The sequence below is a fragment of the Calypte anna genome, chromosome 3 (assembly GCF_003957555.1).
Source record: "Calypte anna isolate BGI_N300 chromosome 3, bCalAnn1_v1.p, whole genome shotgun sequence".
Lineage (NCBI taxonomy): Eukaryota > Metazoa > Chordata > Aves > Apodiformes > Trochilidae > Calypte > Calypte anna.
In genome coordinates this window covers 51,141,124-51,157,469 of record NC_044246.1, presented here as the reverse complement: position 1 = coordinate 51,157,469, position 16,346 = coordinate 51,141,124, and the positions used below count along the sequence as shown (strand labels likewise).

General features: G+C 39.2%; 2 protein-coding genes across 4 annotated transcripts; one reads left to right on the top strand and one right to left on the bottom strand.

Moving 5' to 3' along the window:
* The first annotated feature begins 2,563 nt into the window (after positions 1–2,563).
* Positions 2,564–8,667, top strand: SPDYA (speedy/RINGO cell cycle regulator family member A). Its single transcript, XM_008504521.2, has 6 exons — positions 2,564–2,792; positions 3,777–3,835; positions 3,937–4,022; positions 5,429–5,600; positions 6,694–6,985; positions 8,480–8,667. The coding sequence occupies exons 1-6, from the start codon at positions 2,564–2,566 to the stop codon at positions 8,566–8,568; spliced, it is 927 nt and encodes a 308-aa protein (XP_008502743.2). The 3' UTR covers positions 8,569–8,667.
* Positions 5,609–16,325, bottom strand: TRMT61B (tRNA methyltransferase 61B). 3 transcript variants are annotated; one of them, XM_030448233.1, is made up of 8 exons: positions 15,805–16,325; positions 15,599–15,701; positions 11,593–11,783; positions 10,359–10,450; positions 9,729–9,964; positions 9,043–9,123; positions 8,795–8,863; positions 5,609–5,627 (listed from the first exon to the last, which is right to left on the bottom strand). In XM_030448233.1, exons 1-7 carry the CDS (start codon positions 16,312–16,314, stop codon positions 8,820–8,822), a joined length of 1,257 nt encoding a protein of 418 aa, XP_030304093.1. In that variant the 5' UTR covers positions 16,315–16,325; the 3' UTR covers positions 5,609–5,627; positions 8,795–8,819. The 3 variants fall into 3 exon arrangements, with proteins under 3 accessions (XP_030304093.1, XP_030304094.1, XP_008502751.2); XM_030448234.1 differs by lacking the exon at positions 5,609–5,627 and having other exon boundaries at positions 8,753–8,863; positions 15,805–16,080; positions 16,117–16,325; XM_008504529.2 differs by lacking the exon at positions 5,609–5,627 and having other exon boundaries at positions 8,753–8,863.
* Between the last annotated feature and the right edge of the window lie 21 nt (positions 16,326–16,346).

The window sequence follows — 16,346 nt, the reverse complement described above, 5'->3', positions numbered from 1 at the left end:
GTCAGCTCCATTTCAGCAATCCTACCTGAAGTTGTAGAGTCTTGGAAGAAAAAGGTGAAGTTGTAAAGGTAAAGTCTCTTGCACAGCTGCTTCTCACAGGTCCAGTTTCTTCAGAGCCTGGGCCAAGGTTCTCCAGCTGTTGTGTATCAGAACAGAGCCCTGGGAGGAAAGGCCCATTACAGGAGGGCTTAAAGAGTCACAAAAACTGTTGAATCTGATTGTAACAGGTATTTGAAGAGTGGAAAAAAAAAAAGTCTTTTAATATGTTGTTGCAGAACCACCTGCTCAAAAAATATTTCAGAAATGGGAAAGCTGCAGGGAAAAAAAATACTAACATTGGAAAGCTCTGTGGGTATAAAGATCTATCTTGTTAGGTTTGGGGGGTTTTTTGGTTGGTTGGTTGGTTGTTTTTTTTAATTGGTAAGCCAGAGAATACAAGTGTGAAGTTGTAAAGAATAAGAAAGCATGCACTTCACAGTAATCATTGCAGTTTTATGTTATGCAGTAGGATAAAAAGATGACAGCAACTTGTTGCCTAGTCTGAATGGTTTAGATGGCTTTGTGGAAATTTCTGTAACTTATCCTTTGTTTTCCGCAGTTAGCAAATGAATGGTAATTAACTGAAGAGTGCTTTGAGTTCCTTAGATGAAAAGTTATACAAAAAGAAAGAATGATTCGGTGCAGGGTAATCCAACCTGAATACATGTACATGAAGTGAGCACATCAAAGAAATGACTTTTGCCAAACTGATGTTTTTTGTATTATCTCTGGCCTTCTGCCAAGTTTCCTGATTTCAGCCTATTCTATACAGAGATATTGTCAGTTTGTACGTTTCCCACTTTTTTCTCTCTCTCTGGAGTACATGATCAAAAACTTAGCTATTATCTTGCCTTGAATACACTCACTAGCTCAGAGCACCTAAATAAAGACATCTATCAACTTACTAATAAAAGACGAGAAAGGAACAGAAAGGCTTCTTTTCTCATGACTGTAACAAATGAACTCAGTTACACTTTAATTGGCCTGTATAGGGGGAAACAAGTTTGATGTATTTCTTGCTGTCTTTCTAGGATCTTTAGCTCTTACAACAAAAGACAATGGTAAGATTTCACACAAAGCCTTACTAGTGAAGGGAGTATTTAATTCTTGTTAGTAACTTTCAATAAACTGCCTTAATCTAATTGCATAATACTACATGCATTATCTGCTCGTGAGGAAAAGTAAGAGCCAGATATCCTGCACTTATATTTTTAATAATCTTTGAAGTTATGTGTCTGCTGCCTCACTACCTCTACCTGATATGAAGAGGTTTACCAAACTGGATAGATATGCTAAGGAAGCTTTTTTAATGCTGTTTGTTGGACAGCTGATAGATCCAAGTCGAGCTCAGCTGGAGAACAGCGGGTGGCAGAGGCAGCAGCAGGGACACGAAGGCAGCGTGGCCAAGGTGGGATGCTGGGCCACAGGCACCTCACGCTGGCTGCACCAGCTCTGCACCCATCCACACCCAGGATTCCCTCAGGATGCCGGGGCAGTGTGGCACTAGGATAGAGCCCGGAGCCACCGTCCACACCAGGGCTGGGTCCCTTCTCGCCTTGCAAGGCAAAGCCGGGCCCCCAGACGACGTGGCCCACTCCTCTTGTGGGCACTGAACGAACACCCGGCCAAGGTCTCGTCATGACACGAAGCTACGGCAAGACCTCCGCGCTTTATAGAGGCGGGAAGGCAGCGCAACGCCATCTCTCCCCCCTCACTGCAGAGAGACGAGAGAGCCATGAGCCCGCCCTCTGGGGCCGTCCTCTGATTGGCTACCGGGCACAGCCCCGCGCCCTCATGCGGCAGGAGGCGGGGAGGATCCCACAACGCGATTGGCTGAGGCGGCCTCTTGGCCTCGCTGGGATTGGCTGTGAGGGGCGCGTCGCTGTGAGGGGAGCGGTGTGAGGGGAGCGGGGCGTCTGAGGGGCTGCTCCGGCTCGCCGCGGGATCCTACGTCCTACTCGAGGAATAAGTTTTATTTATAAGAAAATATATAAAAGCTAAGAGCTAAAGAAATTCGATTATTTTTATATAGCCGAATTGTGGATGTGCTGCATTAATCCTATTGATGTTCTTCTAAGCATACACAATCACAAATTGGAGGGGAGGACTGGAGATTCTCTGGTAGAATTACATGTGTAGGGCTGTAAGGATCTGCCAACCTCTTTATCAAACTTGATAAGCAACTTTTTATGGAAAAGATTTTTTTCCTTTTTTCAGAATTTTGAATGGCAAAAGAATGATCGAAGGCCACATCCACTGCAAAAGGCAGTGCAATCGAACCAGAACTAAATTAATCTATTAGCTTAGTGCACAAGACTTGGTAGTACTGATAAAATTTTTGTATCACCTGACAGACAAGCTCTACTGAAATACTTCAATTGAACAAAGGAGTCTATTAAATAAAATAACCTCTACTTTGAGAAACTTCAAAGTTTCTGAGTATTTTTTGTAGCTAATTAGTTTTCTTTTTTTTTTTTTTTTTTCTTTTTTTCTTTTTTTTTAACAGGTATCTTTACTTACCAAAATGAGACACAATCTGGTGTGTCAGACATCTCCCACCATCTCTCTTCGTTTAAAATTGAGTGCGTCTCGATCACATCAGCAAAAAAACCTTAACAGAGTAAAGCGGTCTACTTCTAAAGGCAATGAAGAAGTTGGTGAAAAAAAGGTTCCTACTCAGAAGTATAAATGTCCAAAGGGACCATGTCTAGTTATTCAGCGTCAGGAAATGACAGCTTTCTTTAAATTATTTGGTAGGTTAATAATGACAGTTATCAGTGTTTGACAGTAGAAAACCATTAAGCTACATTTTCTCAACTCAGTAATTTGGGGCATTATTTTACAGTTGCTATATTTTAGTTGTGTATTTATTTAATGCTTAAGATCCCTGAAGGGCTACCAAACTTATTAAAAGTACCTCTTTAAATTGCAAATGAAACAAAGGTGGTATGATACTTGCTTTTATGATCACTTCCCTTTCCTTTCTATTTTCTCTTTTATTGTAACAAACACATTTAAAACAATTTACATCTTCTACTACATAAGGTTTAAAAAAGGCTGGACTGCCAGTTTCATAAACATGTTTCTTATCATGGGAACAAACATTCAGGGGGAGAAGTGGAATGGGAAGAAAATCTGAGTTACAGCATCTCTTTTGCACTGCTGTCTCTTTCATATCAAGTTTTGTATTTAATTTAGTGAAAACATTAAGTAATAGTGGAAGTTTACATTTGGTTGCTATATGAATCTTGCATATCCAGGGAATCAGAGTCTGTGGTAAACATTATATATCGCATTCTCCCAGACTGTGATACACTGACCACAAATAATAAAGCAAGTATTGACTTAAAAAGGCTGTCAGGTAATCAAGACGCAGAGATCTCAACATTCTATAGTACCACAGAAATATCTGTAGATGAACTTACTGCAGGAAGAAGTCACATAAATAGAAAAAAATACTGGCAATTTTTCACCTTCCTTTCACATTCACTGAGAATGAATGTAATGCAGTCACTGGATTTTCCACCTCGCCCTTCTGGTAGTTTTGTCTTCTTTTGGCGCTTAATTTTTTTCACACCTCATCTTTCTCCCATCAGTTTCTGTTCTCTACTGGTGGGCTTAGCTTCTTCTCTTTATTTGGTTTAACCAAGTAGGACCACTGTGCTATTTATTTACAAATACTTTCTACCAAAAACCAATTTTGGTGTTTGAAATGCTACAGCTTTCTTTTGTTGCAGATGATGATCTAATACAAGACTTTCTTTGGATGGACTCTTGTTGTAAAATTGCAGATAAGGCAAGTATATTTCAAAGTACTTTGCTGGAAGATAAATGTGTGAAGCATCTTAGGAAGTTACATACTGAAATAATGATACTTCATTTTACATTTTAAAACAGTATCTCTTGGCAATGACTTTCGTTTATTTCAAGAGGGCTAACTTCACAATAAATGAATATACCAGATCCAATTTCTTTGTTGCTCTGTAAGTACTTTAAAATTATCTGGTTTACTAGTATAGAAACATAAACTACATTCTATATATAAGAAGTACAAACTCAACATTCTGGCTCAAGCTTGAGTTGCAGTGAGGGGATGTTTATATTAAGGCAATGATATATAGCATGGCATTCTGCCTACCAGCCTAATCTGTTAGATTTTTTATGCCTAACAAGAAATGCAGGACAAAACATGGCAACATACACATGGCTCACTCTTCCTGTCATAAAACACTGTTTTAGACCTTTGCCAGCCTTTAAGTCATTTGAACCAAAATACTTCACCATGAATCACACCCTGGGGGTAACTTTGTATTGAAGTCTCTGTAACCATGATTTAAGTCAGCTGTTACTAAAGAATTTCTGGTAATTTTTTGAGCAGTTCTAAAACTTCTACACTTTCAAAGAGGTGCAGTCATTAATCTGCCTTTACCGAGCCTATGCAATCTATTAATGCTTGGCTATACTTAAAGCAGGATCCAGGATTTTCTTTCATAGTGTCATGGTGCTCAGGTATTAGTGCTCTGATTTACACACTAGTGTGGGGGGAAAGATGGCTGCTGCTTCTCTTGTGAATGGTGTTCTGGGTGGTGTCTGTAGTGCATGGAGGAGGAAGCCATCTGAATAGACACTAAAGGGAGAAAAGGCAGGCCAGAACAGCAAGAGGATTAGAAAGGCATGAAGGGTCTGGTGAGACAGGGATTAGAGGGAATATTTAGGCAATTGGGTAGAAAGTGAGAAAACTGGGAAGAAGACTTAAAAGTAAACATTTTTTTCAGGTATGGTTTACAGGAATTTAGTACCAGGTGGATCCAGAGGAAATAATTATTTTCTTGTTGTCTGAGAAGACAGCCTAGAACCAAAAGCAGCACATAGTGAAGAGAAATATGGTTACAAAGAAAATAATTTTTTTCATAAATACATGAAAGTAGACCTGTATTTAGTTGTCTGCTGCTAATATAATGTGAGTGACGTTATTTTCTAAGCATAGTTATAGTCCATGAAATAGAAAATGTAAAGCTTAGATTTCAGAAGATAGTTTTAAGCTTTATTTAGAAATCAGTCAGAAACTGTTTGTTTTAGTGCAAGGATATCTTGCCAGTCTAGAGAAAGCTGTCTGGATGTGTCAGTTCTTGCACATCCTCTCATTTAGGAGACTCTAGCGTAAAGGAATTTTTATAACAGCTCAAGTTAAATTTGTATTTAACTAAGGGATACACATGGAACTTTCTAATTAAGAAAATACTGCACTCCAGAGAGAAGCCTGGTTTTTGTTACTGTTTTTCTCACCATACAGGGAAGGAGAACTATTTATGTGTTTTAATGTTAGAAATCATACTAATACAGTGATTTAAGATTGAACGTTTACAGGCACAAGCATGTGTATTTCAAGGTATCTGGCAAATACAGTTGAAGAAGATTATGAAGAATCAAAGTATGACATTTTCCCATGGGCTTTGGGAAAAACCTGGAGAAAGCGCTTCCCTGATTTCTTAACTTTAAGAGATCAACTGTGGAGTAGAATTGACTACAGGGCTATTGTAAGCAGACGCTGCTGTGAAGAGGTAGGGAGGGTTTTGCTACTGTAGATGCTGAAATGACAACAATTTATACCAGTTAACAGTCTAGCTCTATACAAGTAATTTCTTCCCAGATGCATTTTGACAAACAACAGGAAAGAAAAGATACAGTTTAAATGTAACAGTCCATTTATCCACCCTAATTTTTTTTCTATGTTTAAAATATATTATTTGAAACTGTGCTTTTAATGGAAAACTGCATATTTACTGTTTTATTTAAAGTTTACCATTTCTTGTTTCATAGTCATACAATGTCAGGTTGGAAGGGACCTCAAGGATCATCTGGTCCAACCTTACTTGATTCACTTCAGAAACAACTTTTTGTTTTACAATATTTAAGCAAACATTCAAGTAAAACCCTCAAATAAAAATGGTAGCACCTCAGGTAAAATTTTAACCCCTTCAAAATTAAAAGATATAACTTCAGTAGACTTTAAGATAAAGATTTTTCACTGCTTTTAAAGCAAACCTCAGAAGGACACACTACTCTACTATTAACGCAGTATTAAAACCTACATTTTTCAAATATATTAGGAAGGAAAAAACTCATTCCTTGCTTTTCAGGTGGAATGGATCTGTCTGGAAAAGCACTGTCTTGTTCTAAGAAAATAATGTTCACTACAGCTGTCAAAAAATAATTTCATTTATTCTAGAATCTCACCCACGGACGGGACTGTGTGTTTACAGGAAAAGTAAAAGGACAAAAGGGAAGTGCTGAATGCTTTTCTCAGCATACCCTCCCAGCTTCCCTTGGTCATCAGTTCAGTGATTGTGCGAACCAGAAGATCTGTCTGGTTTGCTAGTTACTAAAAGACACCATTTCCAGTTCAGTATCCACAGCACAATCTGGCATTTCTGATGATTCACATGAATATATGAGGCTGTAAATTTTGTTTCCTCATCTGATTCACAACTTCTGCCTAAGGTAGCAAACTTTCTAATGAGACAGGAGATAAAGTGATACCCACTGCAGCTACGCAGTATTGATCATCTGCCATACATAAATTAGATAATCCTTTTTTCAGCTCTGCGTTCCCCTGTTATTTTTATGGTTTCAGACTAACAGCTCTTTCGACAGGTGATGGCTATTGCTCCAACACATTACGTATGGCAGCGAGAACGTTCAGTTCACCATAGTGGAGCTGTGAGAAACTACAGTCATGAAGTACAGCTGCCCCAAGGACCTCGTGCTACTCCGACAGCCTGCCTGCTTTGTGGCAAGAAGGGAAGATTTGTACAGCTAGGATTATCATCATCTTCCTCCTCATCTACTAGCACTCTGGAGATGGAATTACAGTCAGGCCAGAATTTGAAGGACACCTTTCCAACTGAAGAAATGCTCATTGACTCTCCTTTCTATCGTGTCCAAGGTATAGTGTAATACTGCAAATAATTTTCATTTAGTTTAATTAAATGAGGCCATTATTTGCCCTTCAGACTACTGTAGGGACTACTGTGTCCTTGGTGTGACAAGACACAATCTCTCTGTGTGAGCATAGATCCTTATTACAAATACAGTTACCTTGGCAGATGTGTTTATGGCAATAGTTTCATTTTCAGATGGTCTCATGACTTTCTAGAAGTACTAACTGCTTTATGTTGCAAGTCTGCTCAAATTACCTTTATCTATTATGGTAGATTTTGAATTGCATCCCAGTCTGTGTAAGAATTTATTATTATTTTGCATTATAAATTAAATCAAGAATCCTGGCTTAAACACCCAGGATTGGCTATAAGAAACAGTAAAAATACTGGTGTGTTGTCGTGAGTTAAGTGTGTGTGTCACATGAGTTGAAGGGCACTTCTTGGGAGCACTGCTTTTAGCAAGTGCAGTCTGCTCAGTTGTCATCAGTTTGGGGAGATGTTAAATCACAATTCATATTTTCCTTCAAGTTCTCAACTGTTCACAGAGTTCATACAAGATTTCCTTGGGGTTCAAATAGAAAACAATACAAGAGTTTATAGTGAAAATTCTATATAATTGAATCTTGGCATGTTAACCTACTCAAAATGGCACCTTGAGCCTCCATATCAGAAGCCTTCATTACATGCAATAGCTATGGAGCAAACACTTGTTTCATTTACTAAGAGTGGAAACACACTGAGATGTGAACTTCCTGGGGGAGCAGTATAAGGCCTCTCTGCTCTGCAGAGCTACTTCCATGTGCTTAGCTACCACAGAGTTCTTAGTATACACATATAATACCAGGTTTGCTAGTTATAGCTCTGTTTTTATTTGCATATGTTCTCACTCATATTCAGATTTTTACTACTACAGTAGGAATGTGCTTTTGACAGCTTCAGTATAACTGATTTTCAAGGGTCCCTCAATTTGGAAAAATTTGGCATTTCCAATTTCCTTGAGATACAGAACAGGGCAGGTGTCTGCAGCATGTCACTTAATGTACTTAATGTATTATACATCACACATGCTTATATGAAGACTTGAGAATCTGAAAGATTTAATTTTAAATCTATTTTTACTTGAGACATCTTGCTTTTCATATGTGACCGAGGTCAGAAAAAAATTGTGTTTATTTTTGACCACTGGAGAATGTTTCATATATATTAAAATTCACAATCAACCTGACAACTTTCAGCATGGGTGCTGGAGGTGAACCAAAACTAAACATGTCAACAATATGTCTTTTTCTTGACTGAATATTTCCTTGATAAAGCTGCACTTATTTCATTTTCACTTTCTGTTGCAGTTGTGCTTTAAGAACACTGTTCTTAAAGAAACTGATAGCTACCAGTTGGTAGCCAGTGAAGTCAGAGTGCCCTTCTTCACTTGCATTACAAAGGGCAGACTTTTACCCATTAGATGTTTACCAATTTTTTTTTTTCCTCCTTATTTCTGGTAGACTGTCAGAGCCTGTCCAGCCAAAGGAGACGAGGTAGCACCTTTAGCCAAGACAAATCCATGGACTGGTTTACAAGTAATGAAGAATGAAATACACCCAATGAGACAGAAACTAACATTGTGCTTTTTGGAACAACTTTTGTTGCATCCCAACATTATACCTATTGATTCTGTTAAAACCTTTCCCTTTAAATAGTCTGTGGAGTTTCTAACTTCACATGCAAGAGAAATCAAAGCAGCCATTACTTAAGTTACACAACTTGCAAACGTAGCATCTACTTTATAACATTTTATTTTATTCTGATACAATGCTCACATTAGCCGCTAACTTCTTCGCAACCTCAAGAAAGAAGTGGTCCAAACTTTCTCAGCTTGGTAAGGAATGCTAATTAAAAAACAAAAATTACTGTGTCAGTATTTCAATATACAATTATGGATTTATTATTATAAGTTCATATTTCATGACACAGTAACATCTCAAATGCTAGTACAAAAAAAAAACCAGTTTTGAAAATAAACCACTAAACATTTAAGATAAAAGCCACAATTTTCCAAGTGTCTCACCTGAATGACCTTCCTGCCAATAAGATGGTTTAGCAACGTAAGGCACTGAGCTGCAGACTTCAGCACAGTTAGAAAGTGATTCTGTGGGAAGTAAACTTTTATTATTTCTGACAAGTTTAAAACATGCATGCAGACTAGATCTGTCAGTGTGCATGGATTATTTTTCCCTGACTTTTTTTTTTTTTCTTCTGTTAAAGGCATTTTTTTGTCACCTATTAATACATTCAGACATCTTTGCTATACTATGGATTTTGAAAGTTTGTACTAGTATAAGGCATCTTTTGGGGGTTTGCCAGAACAGCAGGATTACAAAACAGTACCCTGGTAATATTTCTTCTGTGGAATGAAGCCCATCAGGGTCCTTTAAAGCAGCTACAGGACTAGTATAGAAGGCTGAATTTTATTAAAAAATAAAAAATTGAACACAATAGTAGAAGGGCAGTCATTCTTGGTTTGCAGATTGCAAGTTATTTTCTATTTAATCTAGTTTAATATTTAAACTTAAATAACAGTATCTCCCTTTTCAAACCTGACAAGTTTTAGGCCATCTGGAAGCTTGCCTATTCTTCACAAGTCTCAGCTGACCTAAGAAAAAACACTATTTTCCTACAAACTTCGCTTTCATCGTACCCTTGGATTATCCAATTGCAGTAAACAGGACATCTCATCAGGAGTAATATTCTTACCATTGTATTCACTTTCCTTAAGAACTACTTCATCCTGATTGTACCTTTCTTCATTTTCCTTGTGGGGTGCTTCTTCAATATTTTCTTCAGTTTCCAACATTTGGTTCGATTTGAAATTCTTGATTTTAGCAGGGAGTACCAACCAATTTCTGTGTGTTACCTCCATGATCCTTTCACACGAAAAAGGGAGCTTGCAGGTCCGTATTCTGTCTAAAAGGTGAATAACCTGTGTGATGCTTTTGAAGCAATGCAAAGGATAAAGCAGTATTTAGAAATTTCAAATCATACAGTTAGTCACAATTCTACTGCCTTTGTTACATTCTTCACCTTTGGTGATACCCAAGTCCTTCAAATTTAAGGGAAAGGAGCTAGCAACCTGGCCAAGTAAATTGGAAAAGCCACTTTTTTTTTTGAGGATGTCATTAAGTTATCATATAAGAACATTTGCAAAGTAAAGGCCAAAGGATTCAGCCAAGTGTAATTCATACTGAGTGCAACTCCCTAAAAAATATTAAATGTGGGGGAGATTTATTAATTAATTTCTTAATGCTGGTTGCATATTTCAAAAGAGGTTTGATTTTGTTAGGTGATGCCTGAATAAATGCATATGGGCCAGAATTAAACACTTACTTTGCTAAATACACTGCACACACACCGCCCTGTTTCAGACTTTGGTATACGACAGGTAGAGCAGACTGAGGGTTAAGCATATCCAGAACTACCTGCAAGGGAAAGATACATATGTTTTTTTTTCCCAGTAAATATTAATATAAATCTCTTAGATTTTTCTGTAGCAGTGCTTGAAAAAGCAGCTTATCTATGGAAAATAAATGCCTACAAGAGCAGTATGCAATCACAAAACAGTTTTATTACTGCCTTTCAAAACCTTAGAGAAAGCTGAGGTCCACACATTGACAAAACACAGTCCTTTCTGCTCCCAAATGGTTTTTTAATTAAAACAACAAGTAGCATTTCACTACTGTAGGAGTCCTGTGTTGATGCTAAAATGCCTCCTAAATAAATTCCATAACATTAATGCTTTTGGAAGACTACATTTACTCGTACATTTGGATATGAAGTTTTCAAATGTAAAAAAATCCCCCAAAAGTTCAGTGTATTTTTATCACAAAAAGATATTACAGTCTCAATGGCTAACTTGCTGTTTGTTTCAAGATTTAGGGAACTTGTTTTTTATCCATCCTCTGCTAGAACACTATTCAAACTGTAAAACAATGGGACATGCAGTATCTGATGCTTCCTATAGATTGTTACAAGTTTTTAAAAATTATATTTTATGCTATAGACGTTCTTTCTTTGATCAAATCATTTAACACAACTGTTGTTTGTTTAAAGCATTAATCTAGAGTAGTTTGTCTGCTCTACACGGAAGAGCTGTTTTCTTCAGCATTCCTCCCTTTACAAAGCAGGACAGGAGAGCAAGAAATTCCTTACACTACTTAGGCCTCAGTTACATTGTGTGTTCTATGTTGCTGATAGTGAAGTATTTAGATATATTTTCAATAAGCTTATTATGTATTTTTTTTACATTTTATGCTTGAAACATATTTCTTAGATAAAAAATATTCATTTCTCCAAAATGCAAGAAACTAGGTTTATATTTGCTTACAAGATAGCAGCGATTAACTGTGGTGTTTCTGTACTTAAGCCATATCACGCTTTGACCTGGGAACCTGTAAGTGAACCCTTGAAAATACTTGTAATCTGACAAAAAAAATTGCAATGTTTCTTTCATTGATGAGGATCTGAAGCTTTTTAACTACATATGGGAAATGTGAGCATAAGCACTGGAGTTCTTAATTTATGCAGAAAAGATAAATGTCAAATGGGGGGGTCTTGGACTTACTGCGTCCAGTGTTAAAGATTCCATATCTGCAGCAGCTGTTGAAATGTCTTTAAGAATGAAATCCACATTATCTGGCCACTCTTCCATACGTCCTATTTTCCATGCAGCACGCCAGTGCCTGTAATTCTTCTTAGCTAAACTATGATGATCATCTCTGATTTCGTAACTTAGAACACGTCCTTTGGGCCCAACTGAAAACAGACAAAGGATACTAGGCTTTTCCCTCCACAGTAACAAAGAATTTAGGAGAAATTAGCATAATGAGTAAGAGAAGTGCACCTTTAAATCTCAGCTTTCCTTTAGGAAATAATTACATAAGAAACTGCTACTGTTCATTTTATTCTTCACATTTAGAACAAATATATGCAGATTATTCTTTCACAGACTGAAACCCATCAATCTACAGATGGAGTAAAGCTCAGTTATAGCAGTACCAACATTTCTTAAGATGTTCTGAAGCAACTCTTGCAGCAAAAGACAATGTGAGCATCTATAACTATACGTGTCCTGTGACTGCCACCAAATGTACAAGCTGAGACAGCTGCCATCCTTGTCACTACTTGCAGGTGCTATAAAGCTGACAGTGACTGCTGATGTTGTTACCAAGGGTAGAAGCTGCTGGGTTTAATTTTTTTCACAAAGGTTTGCTGTTTTCCATGCATAGTTCTTACTCCACCTGATCCTTCTTAGGGTTTTGGAAAAGGGTGAGAAACCCTGTTCACTGAGGTTAGTGAACTTGTCAGACCCTTAGACAAGTTTTCAAGTCTACTCTGTGATTTACACAGGTTTCTGTTATTTTCCAGTTACTGTCTCTAACTGTAATAAATTCTTTTTGTTACCTGTGTCATGGCTTAGCAGTTTGGCTGCACCAAAAAACAAAGGACAAAATTATTTTCTATTACCACCCCGCAAAGGGAAGATAAAAAGGGAATACAGACTAGAGACTTGAAGTTGGGAATTAAAAAAAATATAAACAGATTTACTAGCACAGGGGAAAGGCAATAACAGAAGGGATAAGGAACAAAAATACAAATACATACACAACCCTATCTCAATGCTGGCAGAGACAGGTTCCTGAGGGCCAGCCCCTTACCACTCAGTAGGTGAGGTTCTGTGACTTCTGAAGCCATTTTTGGTTGGAGTCACCAGGTTTCTGCCCTCACCTATGCCATCCCACTGCAAATCCATTCTCTGAACAAAAGAAGAGATGGATTTCTTGGCAGTCCTTCCCTCATCTATCTCGTCCTGGATGAGACACAGATCAGAAGGGAGGGCTTCAGCAGTGTCACCTCTGATCATCTTAAACAGTTGTAGAATGACAGATCAAGTCTTTACTAGTCAAGATCATCAGTTTGAAACTAATAGAAGAATAAAAGCATTCATGTTGGGGTCAGTCTTACTTCTTCCTCTGCTCATTCCAAAAATTTCCTACATTTTGAAACTGACTGCAGTAAAAATAAGGACAACTAGTTAAACAGCTAAGCAAAACCCTTTGTTATTGTGAAGCTTCAGCACATCAAGTTTGCACACATCATATTTTCTAGCTCTCAAAGATCTTAAAGTCATGGCAAACGCCCCAATCTTAACACTGTACTAACTGTGAAGTGTTGCAGATCAGTAGTTTCTGTGTAATAGTAGAGGAATGGAAAACAAAACATAAAATGAGAGAACATTAAAAGAAGGGATTAATGAAATTTGTTACACCTATGAGAATTTTGGAAATTAAATACTTACATGGAACTTGGTAACGTGTCCACTAAAGTTAAAGTTCAGCATTTATCTACGTAGTAGCTATTTTTCTTGCTTGGTTATCACTGTATTACATGGTGGCAAAATTAGTCACCATTAGTAAAGAGCACATTGAATCCATGATTCCCTGGGTCAGCACCAAATTTTGTTAAGATGTGATTAACACTGTTGGCATTTGGTTCAGTAAATTTCTTTCATTCCTCCTCACATTGAAAAAGGAGGAATAATCTGTAAGTGCACGTGTGGAGGTATGAAATACCCACAGTGGACTAAACACTCAAGGCAGAAAATAATTTTCTGTATTTAGCAGAAGCTAACTCTTGCCTTAGCCAGTATCAGGTATTCAATCTTCAGATTTAGGATCTGCACCTATGGGAAGATGGGAAAACCTAATGATTTACTTTCCCTCTCCCCAAATGCATCTCTGGAAACAGAAGTTCTGACTTTTGTCTTCTGTTCTGTGAGCTTCCAGCCCCCATGGCAGCAATGATTACTTTGAGGATAATACCACATTATCACCAAAATCCTGTCAAGGAAATACAGAAAAACCTAGTTCACTGAGGAGAGATGATTGGATGGAACTAAGGAATAGCAGTAAGAGGCAAAAAGACTGTGGGGTGTGGGGAGCAGAAGGACAGTTGTTGACCTCAGAACCTGGGCCTAATACAGAACAAGACCACCTGCAGTTGAGTGATCTTGGGGCAGAATTTTAATCATCATTAAAATACACATTTTCAGCTGAATTAGTATGCCAGGCAAAGATTACTGCAGCTAAATCAAAGCACTAAGGACACAATGCTCTGTTTCTCTCACTATGGGAACCTGCAGATTCCCTTTGCTGTTGCTTACATGTCCTCACCAAATTAAACTCCCGATGGATGTCAGTACTTTAGTTTGTAGCATTCACTTAAGTGAAACCATTCCTAGTTCTCCACAATATCCTCAGAAGTATCACCTGGCATCCCAGAACAAGGCTGGGTTAATGGCACTGGTAACATACTTGCTGAAAACTGAACTGAAAACTCATGCTTCTAAAAAGTCTTCTATTGTTATCACAGAGCACATGCCAAATGAGAGCAGATGGGCAACACTGCTGCATGAAGCAGTTTCAGAAAACTAATTTGCTGCCCTTGAATTTTAAGGCTATTTAATGGACTTGAACAAAAAGAGCAGCTGATCTGTTCAGTTTGTCTCCCTCACCACATCGTAAGAGGAAGCACCACCTACCCTGGATACCTGGCTGGCTTTAACTGGGAGTGATGAAATGATTTCTGCCTTGAACTCTTGAATGATGCACAGTGCAACCACTAAGAGAGCCCATCTCTAATCATTTTACAAAGACTGAATAGTATATAATGCTGCTTTTTAACCAACACTGGGAAACACTAAAAAAGAAATGCTGGGGTTTCATGAAAGCTCAGGATACAGGCTGCTCCTCAGGTTCAGTAACCACTGCTGGCACCTCCAGATATCCAGTTACTCTGATGGTGAAGTGCCCACAAATGCCAACTTTGAACACAGGTCTTCAGGGTTCCTATCTTTACCCTCAAAAGTCTTTTAACATTGCAGAGAAGATATAGCAGAAATATATTTTTTAAAGTATTGAAAAATAAACTCAAGAGGTCCTTTTATTTTTCAGATGTGTGTAAAAGTAGCTCCAGCAAACAACTGTGGGTTTTTGTTTTTGTTTTCCTTAAGGAAATTGCTCTATATGGAGCCCATAAGTCAAATTACTCTGAAGTACAGTCCACTAACAGGATGGCTACAAATGAAAGGTGAAGGTTGAGCTTTCACCCTCACTCATTTCACTGATTGCACAGGCTCTACCTTTTAGAGCACTGAGACCTAGATCAAACCAGTCTACCTGTAACATGAAAAAATATCAGTGTACAGCTACATAAGCATGGTTTGCATTTCTAAAGATCTGATTATTCATGCTGGTCATCAAAACTGAGAAGGGCAAGAGACTGGCGAATAGGTCTAGTACAGTTAAGCCCAAGCCAACAATAACAATGTCTGAAGCTCAGCTTTCTGCAGAACCTTTGGTAACTCTTTATACTACAGTCCTAAGAACAGTCTAAACACTTTGCAGTCCCTGAACATTCTTTGTCATAGATGTAGTTTTCCTTTAAGTCTACAAACTATATACATGTGAACTACAATACAAAACTTCTAATAATTGACTTACGTATGTGGTCAAAAGAAAAACAATGTGTGGTAAGTGCTGCTTCTGTTTTTTTTAAAAGGAGGTTCTCACCTGCTCTTGACAAAAACAAGCTCATAGCGCCGGACCCGCTGCCAGTTTCCAAAACTGTGTCTCCTGGGTGGACATCCATCATCATTAACATAGCGCTGATATCCTGCGGGTGAGAAGAACACGGCACATTACTAGTGTTGAGCGCTAAGGGTGAGACACGGCCGGTGACCTCTCATTCACCAGCCAGCCCAGTGAGTTACTGGTACCTTGGGGTAGGCGATGGCGGGCCCCCGCGGCATCAGCAGGACGTACTCCTCAAGCGAAGGCCGCCTCAGCAGCAGCCGCGCCCCGGCCGACGTGCACAGCATCTGCCCGGGCAGCTGCCCGATGATGTCGCGGTGAGGCAGGACGCCGCCAGGGCTGGCCAACACCGACCCCTCTGCCAGACGACATAACAGCTTCAGAGTTCTGTTGTTCTTCCTCCGCATCTCCGCCAGTGCCAGCTCCCCGGGGCGGAAAGAACCGGGCCGCGCTCCCGCCGCCTCGGGAAGCGCCCGAGGCTCGGCCGCTCCCGCCTCCTCAGGGGCAGCTGGAGGGGCCGCCACGCAGCGCTCCAGTTCCGCCCCTTCCTCCGGCGGCAGCAGCCGCCTCACCCGCTCCAGCGGCGACAGCGACGTCTCCCACACCCGCCTCCGAGGCCTCCCGCCGGAGGCCGCCCCATTACCGGAGGAGAGGACCGAGGAGAGGGCCCGCCGCAAACCGCCCCAGCCCGGCATCAGGGGACGCTCCGCCGGGGCGCCTGCGCCGC

Bases quoted from the DNA above. Each gene is read 5' to 3' on its own strand.
- SPDYA (XM_008504521.2), top strand. From the start codon at position 2,564: ATGAGACACAATCTGGTGTGTCAGACATCTCCCACCATCTCTCTTCGT. The intron at 3,836-3,936 runs GCAAGTATATTT...ATTTTAAAACAG, and splicing joins GTTGTAAAATTGCAGATAAG to TATCTCTTGGCAATGACTTT. The intron at 5,601-6,693 runs GTAGGGAGGGTT...CTCTTTCGACAG, and splicing joins GCAGACGCTGCTGTGAAGAG to GTGATGGCTATTGCTCCAAC.
- TRMT61B (XM_030448233.1), bottom strand. From the start codon at position 16,314: ATGCCGGGCTGGGGCGGTTTGCGGCGGGCCCTCTCCTCGGTCCTCTCC. The intron at 11,784-15,598 runs GTGAGAACCTCC...GTCTGTTTTCAG, and splicing joins CTTGTTTTTGTCAAGAGCAG to TTGGGCCCAAAGGACGTGTT. The intron at 10,451-11,592 runs GTAAGTCCAAGA...TTTCCCTTGCAG, and splicing joins AATCTTTAACACTGGACGCA to GTAGTTCTGGATATGCTTAA.